The sequence below is a fragment of the Trichosurus vulpecula genome, chromosome 4 (assembly GCF_011100635.1).
Source record: "Trichosurus vulpecula isolate mTriVul1 chromosome 4, mTriVul1.pri, whole genome shotgun sequence".
In the NCBI taxonomy this organism is placed as follows: Eukaryota; Metazoa; Chordata; class Mammalia; order Diprotodontia; family Phalangeridae; genus Trichosurus; species Trichosurus vulpecula.
The window spans coordinates 34012787-34033550 of NC_050576.1; the positions used below are offsets into that span (position 1 = coordinate 34012787).

General features: G+C 47.2%; 1 protein-coding gene across 1 annotated transcript in view; it reads left to right on the forward strand.

The window, feature by feature from the left end:
• Window positions 1-20764, forward strand: part of EIF2B3 (eukaryotic translation initiation factor 2B subunit gamma) — a 79742-nt gene that overhangs the window by 7957 nt on the left and 51021 nt on the right. Inside the window, exons 3-4 of the mRNA XM_036755885.1 lie at window positions 1557-1699; window positions 20225-20384. Of these exons, the coding sequence (XP_036611780.1) occupies window positions 1557-1699; window positions 20225-20384 (303 nt within the window). The remainder of the gene's footprint in view (window positions 1-1556; window positions 1700-20224; window positions 20385-20764) is intronic.

Genomic DNA, 20764 nt, shown 5'->3' on the forward strand with positions numbered 1-20764 from the left:
AATGGTATGATAGCACCTACCTTGAAGGGTTGTTGTGAAGATGAAATGATAAAAATATTTTTGTATCTGCTTGGTACAGTGGGCTCCTGGTGAGGATCTTTGCCTACCCATGGAAGTGGGGACCTTCTGTACAATTTAGAATCTTAGTAGCTTGGGGCACTGAGAGTGATGTCACTTGCCCAGGGTCACACTGCCAGAAGTGTCAGAGGCAGGATTTGAACCCAGGGCTTCCTGGCTCTGATGCCAGCTCTGCACCCACAATTGCATGCTGGCATTGCCACTCCTTATGGATGGTAGTCCCTTTGTGCTCTGCCCTGGTCAGACCAAATGCTCATGGATTGGCTGGAGAGCACTCAGGGTTGATTGACCAGCATGGTGGCTGGCTTTGGGATCGTGCCATATGAGGATAGGAGTTGTATAGACAGGAAGAGACTGAGGAATGATGTGGTAGTTGTCTTCAGGGATTTGAAGGGTTGTCATGTACAAGGGATGTGACCTGTGCCCCCCAGAACTCAGGGGAGCTGCATAGGGTCAAACCGAAGCTTCAGAGAAGGCCGGCTTCCCAAAGTTCTGAGCTGTCCCAAAGTGGAATGGCTGGATCAGACAGGGAGAGTCTGTGAGATGGAAATATAAGTGAAGCATTTCTGTCAATGCTGTCATTAGGAGAGGGCCCTGCCAGAGGCCAGAGGGAGGGAGTGGGGTCAAGCTTCAAAGGATGGAGGAGAGAGTGGGTGATGATGCAGAGGCTGGACAAGACAGGGAGGGTGGGGGCTGATGTGGCTGCTCCTCCGGAAAGTGGGAAGCTGGGAGGTCAGTGGCCAGGGCAGTGTCTGTGGGGCGTGGAAGGAGAAGGCTAGAGGAGCTGAGCAGAATCTGCTGGAATAGCCGTGCTTTCTTCATGTAGGTTGAATCTAGGAGCTGTCATTCGTAGCTTCTCATCGAAGACAATTGTCATTCAGTTAGCAATACACCCTTTAAAAACACATTAAATTTGTTAACAAAAATTAATTTTTCTCTTTCTCCCGTCCCACCTTTCAACACTGGGGAAAAATCCTACCAAATAAGCATAAGTAAGCAAAACAGCTCCTCACGTTGACCATGTGTGAACATGTATGTTGTGTGCTGCCCTGAGTTCAGGAGGGGAGAAGCATGCCAGTGCCCCCTCTAATGGCCGTCTTTGGGGATGAGAAAATGGCCTTTTGGAGGTACGGATAATCAGGCCCAACCACTGTGCACCTGTGAATAGAGTTCTGACAGATGCCCCCTGTGCCTAATGGAGATTTGTGGCATTGTGGCTAGTCCTCGTTCTCTGCTTCTTTGCTTGTGGAAATGTTTGTGTTTATCAATGTTTGTCAGGTTCAGAATGACAAACAGAACTGAACAATTCTTAAAATATCCCTGCTTGTTTTGTAGGCTGAGAAAGTCAGGGTATTTGTCAGAGTGAGACCCTCACCCTCAACTCACTGATGCTTACAGTGTGGCTAAAATCTGGGAGAAATAGCTGATCTGTTGTTTGAGAAAGTGGCTACAGATTTCTTTTTCCTTTTTTGTGACAGAGGTCATCGTGGTGACATCCAAAGACGTGCAGAAGTGTTTGCCGTATACAGATTTCAAGATGAAGCTCGATGTGGTCTGTATCACGGATGAGACCGACATGGGGACAGCTGACTCCCTGCGCCACATTTCTCAGAAAATTAAGGTAGACCTTTTTTCTTTGACATTCATTCTCACTCTACTTTACAGGGCCGTTTTAAGAATTCTCTTTCTGCCTGGTGAATCTGAAGTTCTTCTGCTGCTCACCTTGTGAGTAAGAACTTTTTTTTTTTTGCTGGTGGCTAAAATCCTCATGGACAAGAAAGTCAAGAAGACCGAGTAGATCTTCTTAGCCTGCACAGGAAGTGACTCTGTAGGGGAAGAAGGGGCCAGTGGGAAAGCTGACCGTAGTTTTGGTCATTTCACAAGTTGGTCACTGGATTTAGGTCAGCCAGCAGAGTAGAATTCTGAGAAAGTTGTGAGTGGTACCTAGTAGACTTGTGGCCTCACGTCAGTCCTCTTTTTCTGTTCTCTCTTGCCAAGTCTTCTCCTTCTGAGGCAGCCTCTGATTGGGCTGAGTCTGCCTCGGTACTGTTCCCATATTTTGTTTCAAGTTCAGTCCTCAGACACAGGTGCTGGGACTTGTGTAAGCCAGGTTAGCTAGAGGGATGAGTCTGTTGTAAAGGAACATCCCCACTCATCTTTCTGGTGTGTTTCCATGACTTCTGCCTGAAAATCAGGGGTGGCCATGGGCATTGTCTACTTGAGGACACACATTGGACATACCTTGCTAAATACAGCCCATGTAAATGCTGGTGGTCCTTAGACCATCTCCCAGGCAAATCCCAAGTCTAAGGGTACTCCCCAGGAGCTGAGAGGGACTCTCTGATGGGGCTGTCTGGAATCCCACCAGTGTGTTTCCCTTCAAGATGATCAGTTGAAAATCAATTAAGTCAGCCAGCCTTAAGTAGTTTTTAGAAAAGTTGGTATGAAGCATCCCCCCAAAAGTCTATGTTCCACTCATCTGCCAGCACACGCTTAGTCCAGGGGAAAGTGGGCTCAGGCTTAGAGACCATATATGGCAAAGGGGCAACACACAGTTCATGGATGCTAGAAGGTCTTTTTTTCCATTTGTTGGAGCTCTTTCCTTTAAGTGTGGGGAGTCAAGGTCCAGTCTGTTGGCTCTTGATGCAGAATCTCCTGCTGCCACCCCAGGAGGGGGATGCTAGGGTGCTGAGGAGAGGATGGGAATTCCAACATCCTCTGGACCTTTTGAAGCTTGCAAGGTCCTTCTAGTCTAGCAGGGTGTGTGTGTCTGTGTCTGTGTGTCTCTGTGTGTGTATTAGAATTCTCATTCTCTCTTTCTCTCCCTGTCTCCACACCCATCTCTCCCTCTCCTTCCCTCTCTTCTCTCTACCCCTCCCCACCAATGTCTCTGTTTCTGTATCTCTCTTTCTCTCCTTCCCTCCCTCTTTTTCTCTCCTCTCTCTCTCTTTTCTCTCCCCCAATCTCTCCCTCTTTCTATCTCCCTCTCTCTCCCCCTCCTTGCCCTCTCCCTCTCCTTTTCCTTCCTATCCTCCTCCCCCTCCTCCCTACTGATTAGAACTCAACAATTTGAGGTAACTTGAAACTATTCTCTCCAAAGCTACCAATGATCCCTCAGTTGCCAAACCAAATGGCCTTTCCTCAGTTCTCATCCTTGACCACTCTGCACCTTTGATGATTTTGACCAACCTCTTCTTGTAGATACTCTCTCCTTTCTTGGTTTTTGTGACACTTTGTGACCCTGCTCTCTTCTGATTCTCTTCCTACTCTTAGGATTATTCTTTCTCAGTCTCTTTTGCTGGCTCTTCATCCAGGCCATGCCCACAAACCACAGGTGTACCCAGGGCTCTGCCCTGGGCCCTGTTCCCTTCTTCTATGCCAGGGATTCTTAACCTTTGTGTGTCATGGACCCCCTTTGGCATCCTTGTTGACCTATGGACCCCCTTCTCTGAGTAATGTTTTTAAATGCACAAAATAAAATATATAGGACTACAAAGGAACCCAATTATATGGGAATACAATTATCAAAATATTTTTAAAAACAAACTCAGGGACCCCAAATTGAAAACGCTTTACACCAGAGGTGTCAAACTCATGCCTGTGAGTGAATCAAATTAAAATGTAATTGGCAAATGTTTAATAAAATAAAAATATAGTACAACACAGATAATGTTAGTTTGTGGTTTTCTAAATCAGTATGCTCCCTGGGGTCAGTTTCTATTTGAATTTGATGCCGCTGCTTTATACTGTCTGCCTTGGAGATCTCATCAGCTCAGTTATCATCTCTATTCAGATGATTCAGATAGATGGTAGCTGGAACCTCTCTCGTCATCACAAACATGAGAGATTGCCACTTGGAGAGCTTGAACTGGATGTCCCATAGGCATCTCAAACCCAGTATTATCATCTTCCCCCTCCCCACCCAGACCTTCCCCTCTTCCTAGCTTTCCTGTTATAAATCAGCCAATAACCATGATCTCATCCTTGACTCTTCCATCAAACTCACTCCAAAAATCCCATCTGTTATCTTTTTATTTCTGCCTGCACAACCTCTCATATTCTCCCCTTTCTCTCCATTCACATGGCCTGAAATACCCTGATGAAGCCAGCTTTTCCTCTCTTAACCGAAGAGAGCTTTCTGGTGGGTCTCCCCACCTCCAGACTCTCCCCTCTTCAATCCATTCTTCTCTTAGCTGCCAAGAGGATTTTTTTTTTTAGCTTTTGTTTAGTATTGTATTTTTACCCAGCTACATATAAACACAATTTTTCACATTAGTTTTTAAAACTTTGAGTTCCAAATTTTCTCCCTTCCTCTCTGTCTACCCGCCATCATTGACAATTCAATGTAGGTTATACATGTGTAGTCATGCAAAACATATCCCTGATAGTCATGTTGTGAAAGAAAACATAGGCAAAGAACTCAAGAAAAAATAAAGTAAAAAAAAGTATGCTTCAATCTGTATTCAGACACCATCAGTTCTTTCTCTGGGGATGGATGGCATTTTTTATCCTAAGTCCTTCAGAGTTGTCTTAGATCATTGCATTGCTGAGAATGGCTAAGTCAGTCACAGCTGATCATTTTACAGTGTTGCTGTCACTTTGTACACAGTACATTTCACTTCACATCAGCTCGTGGAAGTCTTTCCAGGTTTTTCTGAGAGCATCCTGCTCATCATTTCCTATAATACAATGATAGTCCATCATAATTACATACTACAACTTATTTAGCCATTCCCCAATTGATGGGCTCTCTCTCAACTTCTAATTCTTTACCCCCAGAAAAGAGCTATTATGAATAGTTTTGTACATACAGGTCCTTTTCTTTTTTGTTTTTCATCTCTTTTGGGATACAGACCTACTAGTGGTATTGCTAGGTCAAAGGCTATGCATGGTTTTATAACCCTTTGGGCATAGTTCCAAATTGTTCTACAGAGTGGTTGAACCAGTTCACAACTCTGCCAACAGGGCATTAAAGTCTTCATTTTCCCCCCATCCCCTCTAACATTTGTCATTTACCTTTTCTGTTCTTTTAGCCAATCTAATAGGTATGAGGTAGTACCTCAGAATTGTTTCAATTTGCATTTCTCTAATCAATAGCGAGTTAGAATATTTTTCCATATGGTTCTAGATAGCTTTGATTACTTCATCTAAAAAATGATTATATTTTTTGATCATTTATCAATTGGGGAATGGCTCTTATTTTTGTAAATTTGACTCATTTCTCTATATGTTTGAGAAATAAGACCTTTATCAGAGAAACTTGCTTCAAAATTTTTTCACAGTTACTATTGCTAACTATTTCCCTCCATACTATATCCTCCTCCCATTTATTCTATTCTCTCTCTCCTTTCACCCTGTCCCTCCTCAAAAGTGTTCTGCTTCTGACTACCCCCTCCCCCAATCTGTCCTCCCTTCTTCACACCCCTCTTCTCTTATCTCCTTCCCCTCCTACTTTCCTATAGGGTAAAATAGATTTCTATACTCAATTGAATGTGTATCTTTGAGCCAGTTCTAATGAGAGTAAGGTTCACTCACTCTCCCTCACCTCCCCCCTCTTCCACTCCACTGTAAAAGCTTTTTCTTGCTTCTTTCATGTGAGATAATTTACCTCATTCTACCTCTCCCTTTCTCTTTCTCCCAGTACATTCCTCTCTCACCCCTTAATTTTATTTTTTAGATATAATCCCTTCATATTCAACTCATACTTGTGCCCTCTGTCTATATGTGCTCCTTCTAACTACCCTAATAATAAGAAAGGTCTTATGAGTTACAGATATCATCTTCCTGGCTATTCCTCACACATTTCCTGGTCTGGGGCATCTTATCACTTAATTTAAATGGGTAAAAGAAGAGGGAAGGGGTATGTGTCACTTGACTAAGTAACTTCCAACCAGCTATATCCTTCCCTTTGCCTACTAAATGGAGGCTGCTCCTCTGCCTTGGTTGGCTCAGGGATGGGTCCAGGGCTGGTCCAACAGACACCCAAGCCCCTTGTTCTCCTCTGACACTCCCAGTCTGTTTCCCCATCGCCATCTCCCCTCCCTCACATCCCCATCTAAACTCGGCTCCATTTAGGTTCCTGTGACCTGTTCCCTATCTTTAAGGCTGTTTCTTTATCAATCAGTAAATGTTTGTTAATGTCTGCTAGGTGTCAGGCACTGAGCGAGGAAGTGCTGAGGAGGCCAGGAAAGAAATGAAATTGTCTCCTCCCCCAAAGAGCTGTGGACTGTTGGGGACGTAATTATGTAAAGTTAACACAGACTATACTTGTGGGGACCTGTGCTTTCTTTGGAGAGCTTCTGCTACCTTCTGTGTGGCCTCGAGCTGCTCAGAAGGTCAGAGGGTCTTGCCCTGGATGTGACAAAGGCAGCACTTGAACCTGTGTCTTCCTGGTCCTGAGGCAAGCCTCCATCTCATATGCTGCCTCTCCTACAAAATAAGATAAGGTAATAGAGTCAGGTGTGGGGAGAGGGAGAAATCAGGAAGGGTCTTCTGTAGAGGATGGGGCTTCAGCTGATTTGTGAAGGACACAGATTCTCAGATGGAGAGGTAAGAAAGAAGGGCATTCCAGGCATGGGGGCAGCCAGTACAAAAACATGGAGGTGGGAAAAAGTGCATCATATATGAGAAACAGCAAAAAAGTCCAGTTAGGCTGGGTCAGAGGTCCTTGATCTGGGGTCCATGGATTGGGAAAGGTTTCAGTGGGTCCGTGAACTTAGATGGGGAAAAAAAATACATCTTAATTATTAATCTCTAACTGATGGTTAGAATGTCCTGCAGTTATGAATTTCAGGAAACAAAGCGTTTTTCTGAGAAGGGATCCCTAGGCTTCAACAGACAGGATGCTATGGGGTCTGTGACCCCATGCTAGGCCATAAGGTGGGGGTCAGGAAGCTGTGGAAGAGGTCAGAGCCAGGCTGTGAAGTACCTTCAGTGTCAGACTTCCTTCTGGGCCGTTGTCCCAACTTTCTCAGTAACTTCAGGACCAGACTTGGGGGTCTTCTTGACCCTCCATTTTCTCCCTCTCACTCCCTGTACTCCCACCAGTTTCCAGGACTTTAGCATTTGTGTTGACTCCTCTCCTCACCCCTTCTCACCCTCCTTCTCTGCCTTTGCTTCAGCCACCTCTGCCCCCTCCCCCCAGCCCAAAGCCCACCTCAGATATCCCCCTTCCCTGGAATTACAGCTCCAACCACACATCAAGTGCTTCTTTCTGCCCATGGCTCCCTGCCCTTTCTCTTCCCACCCCCCTTACAGGAACTGTCTTTTTTTTCTTGCTGTGACCTTCGGCCCCTTGACCTCTCCCTCTGTGCCCCAGCCCCCAGACCTTTCCTTGACCCCCTCTTCTTCATTCATTTTAATGCTTCACTAACCGTACAAGCCTTTGTTCTCCTGCCCTTCTGTTTCTCACCTGAAAATCCTCATCCTTGAGTGACCACCAACCACACGTCTGTTTCCTGCTCCAGACTGCCAAGCTCAAGTCTGTTGCTGATCACCTCTCCGCACTTAGAGCTGTCCCATCCTGGATGCATGTGATGCCATTTAAAAGAGGGGTTAGTAAATGTCCTCTGGCAAGGCTTTTGTGGAGCCAAGCTTCGGGGTGTCTAGTGTATCCCCTTCTTTTGGCGATTTTGTGAACTATTTAAAAAAAGAAGAAATGGGGTGTTGGGGGGCAGGTATTGTTTGCCCATGTGATGCTCTTCATTCCTTCAGGTTCTCCTAACAGATAAGTGATTTGTTCTACTTTCGGAAATGATTCTTTGTCATTTTAAAAAATGCAAGCTTTTAAAAAAATTCTATTAATTACATTTTGGATTTCTTTCATATATTCTGTTTCTGAAGTTTGTTTCCCTTGCAGAATGTCAGCTTTCTGAAGGCAGACAGATAGGCAGGGACTCTTCCATTTCTGTCTCTGTGTCCCGACCCTGCAGTGCCTGCCCAGAACCAGGGCTTTGTAAGTGCTTCAGGGTGGATTGATTGATGGATTGCTTGCTCTGGGTCTGAGAGCAGCCAGTCCCTGGTGCCTGAGCCTCAGCTGGCAGCACCTCTGGCACTTGGCTTGGCCAGTGTGAATGAAGGCCCTGCCTCAGCCCCCACCCACTGTCACTCCAGCTGAAGCCCTTGACCCTTTGGGCCCCAGAGCACCAGGTGCTAACTGTGGATTTGCTGCCACCCATTGGTGGTCCTGGGCACCTGTCCCTGGTGTGCCAGTGCCAGATTGTTGGTGTTACATTCTAATTCTTCAAGTGGAGGGTCTGTTTCTGTTTCACTGGCTTTTTCTAGCTCATACTTTAGTGCTGCACAAAGACAGATAACCTCATAAATACTTGGAATAATGTACCAAGGACCTTTTGGACTGCTCAGGGACTGTTGGTGTCATGTAAGGGTTGAATGTCTTCAGGCACCCAGACTCATGGCTTCCTGGTGTGGCTGAGGACTTCCTGGACAGTGAGACTCACCTCTCAGGACTCAGTCCTGCCATTCCCCTGAGCCTGACAGCAGGCCCAGAATCAGTTGGCTATTTTAATCTGCTTAGTATTGGGGGGAATTTTCCTTGTTTTTCTTCATTTTGGAAGGACTCCTGTTTTGTGTCCTGGTGCTAGAGGCCATAACTTAGCCCGAGCTCCCTGATGTTTCTGATTGTAACGCAAGGGGAAGTTGGTCCCTTTTGTCGTGTGTTTCCACTGACTCTTCATCTCCTTGGGGGCTTGGTGCTCCTTGGCCCTTTCTCCTTTCTCTGTGGTGCCTGAAATTGTTAATGTGCAGAAGGAACTGGAGAAGAGGAAAATGCTTGCCTATCCTAGGAGCATTTTCCCAAACACCTGCACAGATTCCACACAAATAGGAGAAAGGAGCCTGGACTCTTACTTATCTTTGGTGTAGGATGCTCCTTTGTTGAAGGTGAGGATTATTAGTACCACAAGTGAAGGTGGAAATGGGCATTGAGCAGTCATTGGGGATTAGGGCTGCTTTCTCCTGACCAAAAGCCAGTATTTGTAAACAGAACTTTGCATTTCAGGGCTTGGTCCTGTGCCTGGCTGAGATCACATGTCGTGGGGCAGGGACATTCTGCCAGCCTCAGTGTTGTGGCAGGGGTTTTAGCCTCAGCTCCACTACCAGTTTGCTCTGGGCCTTTCCCTTCTCCTCTCCTCATATGTAAAACGGACAAGATTGATTAGATGAGCTCTGAGCTGCCCCCTCCGTGAAGCCTTCCCTGAACCCCTCAGATTCCTCCTCCTTCATAGTGATCCCACTTAACCTTTGTTTCACAGATTTCTTCCCCAACCACTCTGATTCTGTAGAATCTTTGGGGAGTGGGGGATGGGGGGCACGGGGCGTCCCCCACCGTTATCTCACATCTGCTGCCTTCTCCCCACCACTCAACATATGTAGCCAGCCACGGGATAACCCTGATGAGGGCTGGGGAGCCTCTGGACCACCAGGGGGCAGCATGAGAAGGGCCAGCAAAGATGACAAGCACAGGCTTCCTCTCATTCCTTTGTAATTTGGCGTTCAGTGGCAGTGATCTCTGATGTGTCATAGAAGGGTCTAGTTTGTGCTTGACCTCTGGGTCAAGCCTCGGCTAAGGTGGCAGGACTAACCAGGGTGGCTGTAATCCCAGACTCCCTCAATACAGCTTAGACCAGGGGAGTCCAGTTCACACCAGTGTTTCCCCTGCCTATTCTTCTGATGGCAGGGAGGGAAAGGGTAGCAAGAGAAAGGGACTCATAGTACAGGGAAAGAACTCTGGATTTAAAGTGAGTACAGCTGGGTTCAGATCCTGGCTCCGCTGCTTACACATGGTGTGACCTTAGGTGGGTCACTTTACCTCTTTGGGACTAAATGTCCTCATGTATATAGTAGGAGGCATTGGACTAGATGCCTTCTAAACTTCCCTTCCAGTTCTAAGTGCCATGGTGCTGTGAAGAACAGAGAAATGCCTCTGCTCCCATCGCCCCTCTCTCTTTGTTATGGCTAGACCCCAGACCCTGGCCCCAGAATGTCAGGGACCTGTCGAGATGACCTCTCACTCCTCTCACCCCTCTCACCTTTGCTTTCATTGGTCTCAGGTTGCTGCCCTTGTTGGCTCCTGACCATTGGCCCAGAGAAGGGAAATGGGATATTGTTTCCGAGGAGCAGGGAGAAGGCTGATTGGTCTGGATTGTCAGGTGTGGGAGGGTGGGAAGAGGAGATGAGGGCCAGGTGGAGAAGAGCTTCTAACATCAAACAGAGGAGGTTCTGTTGGCCCCCAGAGGCCATAGATGGGGGGATGACACACACAACCCTGGAAGGGGTCTTCAGAGCTCATCTGGGTGGGCTCACCATTTCTCCAGTTGGAGAAGACTTGAAGTTGTTTTCCCCCAGGCCCTCTTGACTCTCTTCACCATCTGCCTCCCTTGGTGGCATGTTCTCAGTTCCCACCCCATGATTCTCTGGGCCTCACCCTGGCCCTTTTCCAGCTACTTCCCTTTCTCTTTATTTTGCTCATCCTCTGAAATGCACCAAATCTGCGAGAAATATTTCATTACTGGTCTGCAGCCTGAGAACCTTAAGACACACAGATTTTATGAAGAAGTGGCTTAAACCCCGAGCAGTTTAAGAGCCTACTATGTGAGGCTGGCTGCCCGTCCTAGCACTGGTTTTCTTTTCACTCATGCCCCCTTCTCACTCCTGAGGCCCTGCTTCTACCACCTTCACTCAGTAACCATTCCTCCTTTGAGATTCAACCACTCAGAATTTGGGTAGCTGTTGCACATAGACCTCCAGAGCACTCTCTTTTCTTCTGTAACCGGTTAAGTGCCTGGCTCACAGACTTTCTTTCCTCTCCAGCTTCTGCCTTCTTACTCTCGGGCACCAATATATTGATAACTACCTCAAAAACTTCAGTCTCCCAGTTTGGCAGCTTATTAATTTCCCTTGATTGTGACCCTTCTACCACAGCTATTCACAGAGATGCTCGCACCCTGGATCTTGCTGGCTCCCGCAAGTGCTCACTTCCATGTCCATGAACTCTGAAACTCCTTTATTGGATCACAACCTGTTGCTTTCTTTTCTCCCTCGGTCTTGCAGCCCCTTGCTGCGACCATTAATTCCTCTTCCCCTCGGTTTTTTCCAAGGCCATCACCGTTATGTTGGTTGCTTTCTCTTCCCTTTCCTATTTTGTCCCCTTGGTAAACCAGTTCAACTTTACACTCACCTCTTGAGTCTCTTTCCCCCTTATCCTGTCCTGTCCCGCTACATCCCAGTCTTGGATTATTCTCACCATCCACTGCCTTTGCTTCTTTTCACATGCCTCTGAACAAAGCTGAAGAAAACTGCAAAGCCATGTGGAATGGGCCCACTACAAATTTATGGTACACAATCTCAACTGGGCCCTCTTTGCAGCAGGGCAGACCTCTTACAGCTCCCTGATTTAGTTTTTTTGGGGGGGGCAGGGCAGCTGGGGTTAAGTGACTTGCCCAAGGTCACACAGCTAGTAATGCATCAAGTGTCTGAGGCTGGATTTGAACTCAGGTCCTCCTGACTTCAGGGCCAGTGCTCTACTCACTGCACCACCTAGCTGCCCCTCAGGTCCCTGATTTAGTTCACCATCCCACTCACCACAGTGGCTCTTTCAGACCTTTCCGTCATCCCTCAAACCCCCCATGGCTCCCTCTTCCCCAGCCCAGTCAGCTGAGAACGTTGTGTCACAATTCACAGGAAAAATTGATGCATTTGACATGAGCTCCCTCTTCTCTGCACCTCTTTATCTCACATCCCTCAGACTCCCTCTGTCACCTTCTCCTCCTTCACCCTGTCTCATATGAAGAGGGAGCCCTTCTCCTTGCCAAGGTAAACGAGGGATTCTATTCTGTTCCATCTTCTCCGGCAGATTTCCCCCTCTATTATCCCTGCTTTCTCACTCATCTTCAATCTGTTCCTGACTACCAGCTGCTTCCCCACATATCCCCTGCCCTCAGAAAGCCTTTACTTGATTTGTACATCCCCTCTAGTCATTGTTTTAAATCTCTTCTCCTTTTATGGCAAACTTCTAGAGAAGGTTATCTACAATATGATTTCTGGCTTCCAACTTCAAAATTCCACAAAAGCTACTCTTTTCCAAGTCTCTGACAGTCTCTTAATTGTCAAATGGTCTTTCCTGAGTTCTCAACCTTCTTGAACTCTGTAGCCTTTGACACTGTCAGTCACCCACTTCTGATTTTCTCTTCTCTCTCTGGTTTTTGTGACTCTACTCTCTCCTGGTTCTACTCCTTTCTCTCCTTTACTGGATTTTCATTCAGGCCACACCTTGTAACTGGGGCATCCCCCAGAGCTCTGGGCCCTTCTCTCGTCTCTATACTATTTCACTTGGTGATCTCAGCTCCCTGGATTCAATGTTCTCTGTGTGGATGACTCTCAGGTTTGCTTAGCAGCCCGACCCTCTGTGCTGCTCTCCAGTCTTGCATTCCCAACTACCTATTGAATGCTCCAAATTGGGTGACGCATAGACATCTTAAACTCAGTATGTCTAACACGGAACTCATTGTTTCCCCCTAAAATCTCTCCCTTTTCCTGACTTCTTTATGCTGTGGAGGCTACCATCATTCTTCCTGCTCACCCAGGTTTTATCCTTGACTTCTTACTCTTTCTCATCCCCCATATCCAATCTCCTACCAATAACGGTCAATTTTACCTTTGTTAAATCTCTTGCATGTGCCCCCTTCTCTCTTTGGCATCTCTACCACCTCGATGCAGGTTCTTATCGCCTTCTCCCTGGACTATGGCAATACCTGCTGGTGGGTCTGCTTGCCCTGTCTCTTCCCTGCTCCAGACCAATCTCCTCCATTCAGCTGTCAAGTCTGAGAATCCTCTCCCCCCCCCCCCCCCCCGCCCCAAACCCTGTCCAAACTCCAGTGGCTCCCTATCATCTCCAGGATCAATATAAAATCCTCTTTTGGTTTTTAAAGCTCTTTGTAATCTGCCTTACAACCCTTCCTGTACCTTGGTCTGGTTTTGTTTTGGTCTGGCTAATTAATCATTTTATTAATTGTTGCCAGCAGATAGTTAATAGAAGAGGTTAGTAGGGGGCAGCTAGGTGGCGAAGTGAACAGAGCACCAGCCCTGGAGTCAGGAGGACCTGAGTTCCAATTGGGCCTCAGACACTTGACATACTTACCAGCTGTGTGACCTTAGGCAAGTCACTTAACCCCATTTGCCCTGCCTTCCCCCCTCAAAAAAAAAGAAGGGGTTGGTAGTACTCTTTAATGCTTGAGACCCCTCGTCCTTCCTGTACATTGTGATCCAGTAACCTTGGCATCCTGGTGGTTCTTTGCGCAAGACACTCCCTCTCCTGACTGATATTTTCATTGACTAACTGCCTAGACAGCTCTCTCCCCTCTTCTCTGCCTCCTGGCTTCCCTGGCTTTCTTCAGGTCTCAGCTAAGATCCCACCTTCTACAGGAAGCCTCTCTTAGCTCTCCTTACTCCATTTATCCTAACTTGTTTGTCTCTCCATCAGGCTACGAATTCCTTGAGGGCAAGGGCTGCCCTTTGCTTTTCTTTGTCTGTCTAGGACTTAGCATAGGACCTGGCACATAGTAGGCACCTCAGAATGCTAATCGACTGATTAAGTAAGCATTACAGTTGGGATTTGGACCCAGGTCTTCCTGATGCCTCTGTGCAATAGGCTGCCTGTGATTTGGCTCTTGTAATCAGAACATTCAATGCATGAAGGAGAATGGTATGAAAAGATCCAGGAAAGGTAGGTTGGAGTCTGACTGTGGAAGGCCTTTCCCAGGAGGAAATGGCATCACCAAAGTCTTTGTTGTTATAGATTGCATTAAATGAGCCATCAATGAGCTCCCTAAGAAAAATCCCCTGGGCCTGATGGATTCACAGGCAAACTCTACCAAACATTTAAAGAACAATTAATCCCAGTGCTCTATAAACTATTTAGAAAAATGGGCCAAAGGAGTCCTACCAAATTCCTTTTCGTACACAAATATGGTGCTGACACCTAAACCAGGAAGAGCAGAAAACAGAAACAGATTGCATTAAAAGTATAATTCCTACCTTTCCAGACTGTTTTCCTGTGGCCATCCTTCACACACACACACACACACATACACACACACACACACACACACTCTCTCTCTCTCTCTCTCTCTCTCTCTCTCTCTCTCTCTCTCTCCCTCTCTCTCACACTGCTGGCCCACTTCTTGTTCTCTGTGCATAACATTCCACCCTCCACCTACGTATGTTTGCACAGGCGTTTCTGGCTCCCCCTTTCCTTTCCTTGGAGTCCTTCATTCTTTTCAGGATTCCACACAAATGTAATCTTCACAGGACCTTTCCTGATCTCCCTGGGTTTTGGTGTTCTTTCCCACTCCCCCACCTCAAATTACTTTGTAGAAATGTTTTATGTGCATGTGTTTACTCCCAGGAGAAATGTAAGCTTCTTTCCCCAAGTCCTAGGTCTATTTTATTTTTTCCTTCGTATACCCACTGATTAGGACCTCGCTTGTTGAAAGTGTCTTAAGAAATGGTGGTTGAATGGAATTAAGCCACCCAACTTTCTAGAGTTTGGGCCAGAGTTTAGGAAGTGTTCATAGATTAACTAGTACAAACTGTGACATAAAGCTCTGAGGAGGAGGCTGCCTGTTTCAGACTCCATGGCACCAGTGTTTCTGGGGACCATGCTAACACAGTCTAATCAATCACACAGTTTTGTGCCCTGTCCAGGTACCAGATTTCAGTGAAATCTGTTAAAAATTACAGAAGATCCGCCTATTTAAATATGCATTGACTGTTGTTTTGTTTCAACCTGGCAGACAGAACCACAAAACAAAATTAAGATGTAACTTGATAGCCCTTAGGAATGTTTCAAGTTTCTTCAAAATTGGTCAATTCTTCAGAAAGTGATTGTGGGAAAAACAGAGAGAATGTGAAATGGAACTTGATTCCAGTGACAGGCCTTATTTCCTATGGTAGCAATCCAAGTGTTGATACATTCAGAACTCTGAAAATCAAATAGGGAATGAGTTTTACCTAAGCGAGGTTATAGATGGCATTTAGAACTAGAAGGGACAGAAATCATCTAGCCGACTGCCCTCTCCCTCTTTTCCCCAGTTCTGGGGACTGCATTTTACTTACACTGGGTACATTTTTGTGGATGTCTTTTATTTTTACATCATCTATAATTCCCAATATGTCCTGTCCTCCCACCCCCACCCCCTCACCACTCCTTATTTGAAAAAAAATAAAAGAGGGCAAAAATAGCAGTTCAGCAAAACTAACCAGTGCATCAGAAGAGTCTGACGTCTACTGGGTTTCATACTCACCGCCCCTCCCATCTGCAAAAAAAAAGGGAAGGGAGGTGCCTACTCATCCTTCTTTTGGGGGTCTGATTTTTGTCATTGTAATTTCGCGTCATTCGGTTTTGGTGGGCTTTTCATGTGCGTTGTTTTCATTGGTTATACTGTTCTCCAGGTTCTACTGACTTCATTTGGCATCAGTTCATACAAGACTTCGCATGCTTCTCTGCTTTACTGTTTCACACTTGTTTTAGCCATTCCCCGATGATTGGGTATCTACTTTGTTTCCAGTTCTTTGCCACAACAAAAGGTGTAGCTATGAATATTCTGGTTATTATGCCTGATGGGTGGCACCCACCCCTTTAGTTTAGCTTAATTTAGGTTTATTAGTGGACAGTCATTTCCAGATGTGCCCTGCTTCCCCCCAGCATTCCCCCAGTGTCAGTTCATACAGGGCTACCCATATTTTTCTGAATTTCTCATCGTTGTTGTTTCTTACTGTGCAATGATAGTCCACAGTTTGTTTAGCTCTTCCTCAATTGATGGTAAAAATTCTGGTGTAAATATTTTGGCCTGGGTGGGACCTTTCCTTTCTGTTGTTAATCTCCTTAGGTACATGCCTAGCTATCAACCGAGATGCAGATAGTTGAAACATCATGCCCAGGGTCACATTGATAATGTTCAGAGGGCACTCTAGTTGGGGAGAACTTTAAGGCCTAGAATGTCTGAGCTCTCAGGACCCTTTGAGATTTGATTTCAATCCCTTCATTTTGCCAAGGAGAAGTTGAGCCTCCAGGTGAGGCCAGGATGCTCTGAAGGTCTGGAAGGTGACAGGGCACAGAGCTGCCACCAGAACCTAGCTGGGCTCTGGGGCTGTGTGCTGCCATGCCTGCCTCTTCTCTTCAGTCTGATGATTTATTTGGAAACTTCGTTTTTAGAAGTCCTGTTTCGGGAAACTCATTAAATTTGGGACTTATTTTATCAGCTGATTATTAATGTTGTATCAGTTTTGTTCCTGAATTTACTTAGTTCTTTTCTTGAGATTTGAAGGAAGCCAGGAGGCTAAAAATGTAATAAACTTCACAAGTACAAAGTGGGAGAGGTGTGGTTAGACAGCAGTTCGTGTGAAAAAGATCTGGAGGTTTCAGCAGACCCCCAAGCTCACACGAGTCAAAGAGTACATTAAGAGATGCAGGCTTAAGAACGTGAGGCGCCCTGGTTCAGATGCCTGCAGTCATGTCTTTCAGCTCTCAAAATCTGTACTTTTGAAGCTCTTGAAGTATAAGGAAAGAGAGGAAAAAATTGAAAAATACTTAAGTGCCCACTGTGGGCCAGGCCCTGTGGGTGCAAATTGGAATAGCCCTCATACTTAAGGAGCCTGCATTGTATTGAGAGAGATAACACCCTATAGAAATAGAAACCCACTACATGCCACCCAAATGCCAGGGTGATGGGGGTGGGGGTGGAGTCGAGCTTTGAAGCAAAGGAGGGATTCTACGAGGCAGAGTTGAGGAGAGAGGGAGGGGAGCAGCTTGGGCACTGAGACAGGAGACGGAATGTCCTGTGTATGGAATAGCTCGAAGGCTCGTTTAGTTGACTGTCTGTGGAAGGGGGTGCTGTGGGGTAGGCTGGCAAGGTAGGCTGGAGCCAGGGCTCAGAGTGCTAGACAGGATTTTCTCTTTGACCTTGGGCAAATCGCACTTAGTCCTTCCCTAGGCCTCAGTCTTACAATTAGGAAAATGGGGATAATCACCCTAACGTCTGAGTTATTAGAGGCCCACTTATTTGAGCGTTTTGAAGTTCAGAGAATAGTTGTATTCTATAAAGCTGCAGACATGCTGTAGCCTGGTCTGGGGGTGGGGGGGCGCAGGGACTCTTCATTACATGAGAGGTGGGGCGGGACAGTGGATAGGATGGCAAGAGTGTGGGGGGACCACTGTACACCCCCCAACGGCCCCCCCATGCCTCAGAGGGGTTGCAGTGAGGAGGCCTACATGCCGAGGCTGGGAGGGAACCGCCCATGGTCACATGGGCTATTTCCCGTTCCCCAGGATCCTTGTTGTGTCCCTACAGACAAGTACAAGTTGCCCCGTCTTTGAGCACCTTGAGAAGTTTTCTGGTGAGGATAGCATTGTTTTCAGCAGGCAGGGAGTGTCCTCCTTGTGTGCTAAGGTCTGTCATCCATTGAGTGGAGCAGATGGGATGCTGTCCAGAGCCTGGGTGCCTGCTGTCAGGGTGCTCACGGCCACCCTTGGGCCCCCTGCCCTGAGCCCATGGTTGGTTGCACATGGAAATTCCCTCTTTCTCACAACTTCCCAACTTTTCTGCCTGAGTGGGTTTTTTGTTTTTCTTTTCAAAATGTGTAATTTAATAAGTATTAATGAGAACAACCAGACAAACAAATGACACATAAAACCTACTTCTGCCCACAGTTTGTTGAAGGTAACCGAGTCCTAGCCTGAACATCTTACATATTTTCTTCTGTGTCTTCATCCCTGCTCTTTTCCTTTGGAGGGGGGAGTGTTTTGCTCCTCCCCCCCCCCACCTCAGTGAATCCATGGGTGTGTTTGTGTCTCCCCTGCTCATAAAGGTTTGGAAGGGACCTACCCGAAGTCAGACCCGATTACTTTCTGTTACCCAGAACATATTTTCTGTTTTTATTGATAAATTTTGTTTAAAAACATTTGATATCTCATTTAGTCAAACCACAAAGTATCCTCCCCGTCAAATGGAATTGCAAATAGGTACCTGGTGGGGATGTATCAGCATTTGAGTGGAATTAGGAGAGGTGTAACAGATGTGGCTGGAGACTTCCTCAGTGGAGGGGGAACACCAGATTTGTTCCAGTTGGGGTTGATGAGATTGAGTTATTTCTAAAATTATCAGGAGGTGGGTTTTGTTTTTTTTTTTTTTCGGGGAAAGGACTCCTGCTTTGGCCTTTTCTGTTCCTCGTTTGACCTTTGACCAGACTGACATTTGCTGGTCTTGTAGAAAGGCTCTTCTGGCCTGAAGGGGGGAGGGGTTGTCTGCCTGGCGGGTGGGCTTGGCCTGTCTTTGCCTCCCCCCCCCCCCCCCCGCCCTTGCCCCGGCTCTTTGCCACCCAAGTGGTTTGTCCTGCACATGCCCACCTCGTTCTGTCATCAGACAGGCAGGCCTCCCACCCTGTCCCCTGCTGTTCGTGGGGCAGGCAGCCTGCCGTTCCTGGGTAGCCGCTTTGTTGCTGAGGCCCCAGGAATATCCTCAGGCCTCACAGGGCTCCTCTCCTGTATTTCTCTTTTATACCTCAAACAAAAAGCTGCCTCAGGATTTGCACAATGCTCACTGTCAGTGTCTTGGATGATTTTGTGGGGCTGCAAGTGTCTCACTTCCCAGCACATGCCAAGTTAGGCTCAGTGGCTCTGTGGGATTATTAGAGTCTTTATCGCATAGATTGTGGGATTTTTCCCAAGCTTACAAAGTCATTCTATATCCCAAGGGCTGCCTCCCTCTATGTGGGCTCTGGACCTGCTTGCTCAGGAAGGTGTCTGCTGGATTTATGACCTAACCAAAGACTTTTGTAGAAGGAGAAGCTAAGCTGGAGTGGCCAGTGTTTCTGGGGCAGCCACAGGACAGCCAAAAGCAAAGAGGACTTGGGGCTTCCTAGTATCTTCTTGACTGTTAAACTTGGGGAGAACTGATGCCTCCAGGGAGGGAGAGAAGGAGGAAAGAAAGCTCAGTTTGTGCCAGAGTTTCCCCAAATGGGCTGGCTAAGCCCCTGCATGCTCCTGGGCTGGCTGGGGGGATGCAGGCTCTGTGCAGAGCCAGGGCTGATGGGGAGAGCCCTGGATGCAAGGCCTTTGGTGGGGAGGTTCCGCCTGCCTTTGCCAGGGCTGATTATTTACATATTGGGAGAGTGAAAGAAAACAGATGGCAGGCAGACGAGCAGGGGTTCCCTGGCCTTGTGGCCTCCGGGCTCTCGCATTCACTCTGCTAAGAATGTGCCTACATATACAAGAAAAGAATGGGCACACAGCCTGGCCCAGAGCTGGGGAGGGGGGATGCAGGAAGGCATTCGGGGAGCACCTCCAGCATCTGTTGGCCCGATGCTCTGTATGTGGCAGCTGCCAGCTGCTGGGTGGGGGGTGACTCTGGGGCTTGGAATCCTCGAATTTTAGGATGCATGCTTGGAAGTGGACACCCAGCTTCTGGCTGCCGAGACAACTTCCCCTTTGGGGCAGCCCTCGGTGTAAAGAAGTGTTTCCTGACAGCCAGCCTGTCCACCTCATTGTTCTTGATTCTGCCCTCTGGGGCTCAGCCAAGCAGTTCTGATTTCTGGTGCAGTAGTACATTGGGAAGGAAAAGAGGATCCTCCTCAAATGAGGGGCTTGGGCTTATGGCTTCAGAGACCCCTGCTAGCTTGAGGGCTGGCCTGCCTATCGTCTCCCTCCTCCCGAAGGCTAACCCTGTCTTACTTCAGCCCCGGACAATACAGTGGGCAGGAGCAGCCAGGCAGCACCTGGGATCTCTGGCACCTTTGCTTCTTTGCCTAAGAATTTGTAACTTTTCGATGGCTCCTTGAAATGTCCTCTGTACCCAGGTGAATTACCAGGACAAGCAGGTTAATCTCCTTCTCCCTCTCAGCACTGCCCACCCCTTCTCTCCCCCATTCCTCTCTCTCAGCTGACCTTTCCCTGTCAGTCCATGATTTCACTACAGTCACAGTACTTGGGGAAGATATTGATTGTCCTTTTCGCCACAGTTCCTGAGCCCCCATGAGTCGGGGGGCGGGGGGGGGGGGGGAGAGGGAGAGAGGCAGAGGCAGAGGCAGAGTTTGTAACTTGGTGGTTCTGATGCCCCCTTTTCCTACCTGCCAGACAGATGTGTTGGTGCTAAGCTGTGATCTGATAACAGACGTCGCGCTCCATGAGGTTGTGGACCTATTCCGAGCACATGATGCTTCACTTTCTATGTTGATGAAGAAAGGCCGGGAGTCCGTAGAACCAGTCCCAGGACAGAAAGGGAAAAAGAAGCCAGGTAAGGAACTCCTGAGGCGTTGTTCTTCCAGGAGGAGAATGCTAGGGTTCAAGGTGATGTTGTTTCAGCCTCTCATTCTCAAAATCCAACCAAGACATTTTCATAAAGCACTGACTGCAACCCATCTGTACCTTTCCATCTTCAGCAGTCATGTCCATGTTCTTCCCTAAGTCGCAGGCTCTCAGAGTTGGAAAAGACCTGGTAGGCCTCAAGATTGGATCCTTGTCACCAAGACAACCCCAATATCTACCATATCCTGGACTTGAAAGTCTCCCCGAGTAGGGTCCTGCCTGCTACTGTTAATGAACAGTGCTTCCTGTTTTGCCCTCCAGGCTTCAAAAGAACAGATCTTGCCTCTTCCCCGTGGTTGTCATGGCCTT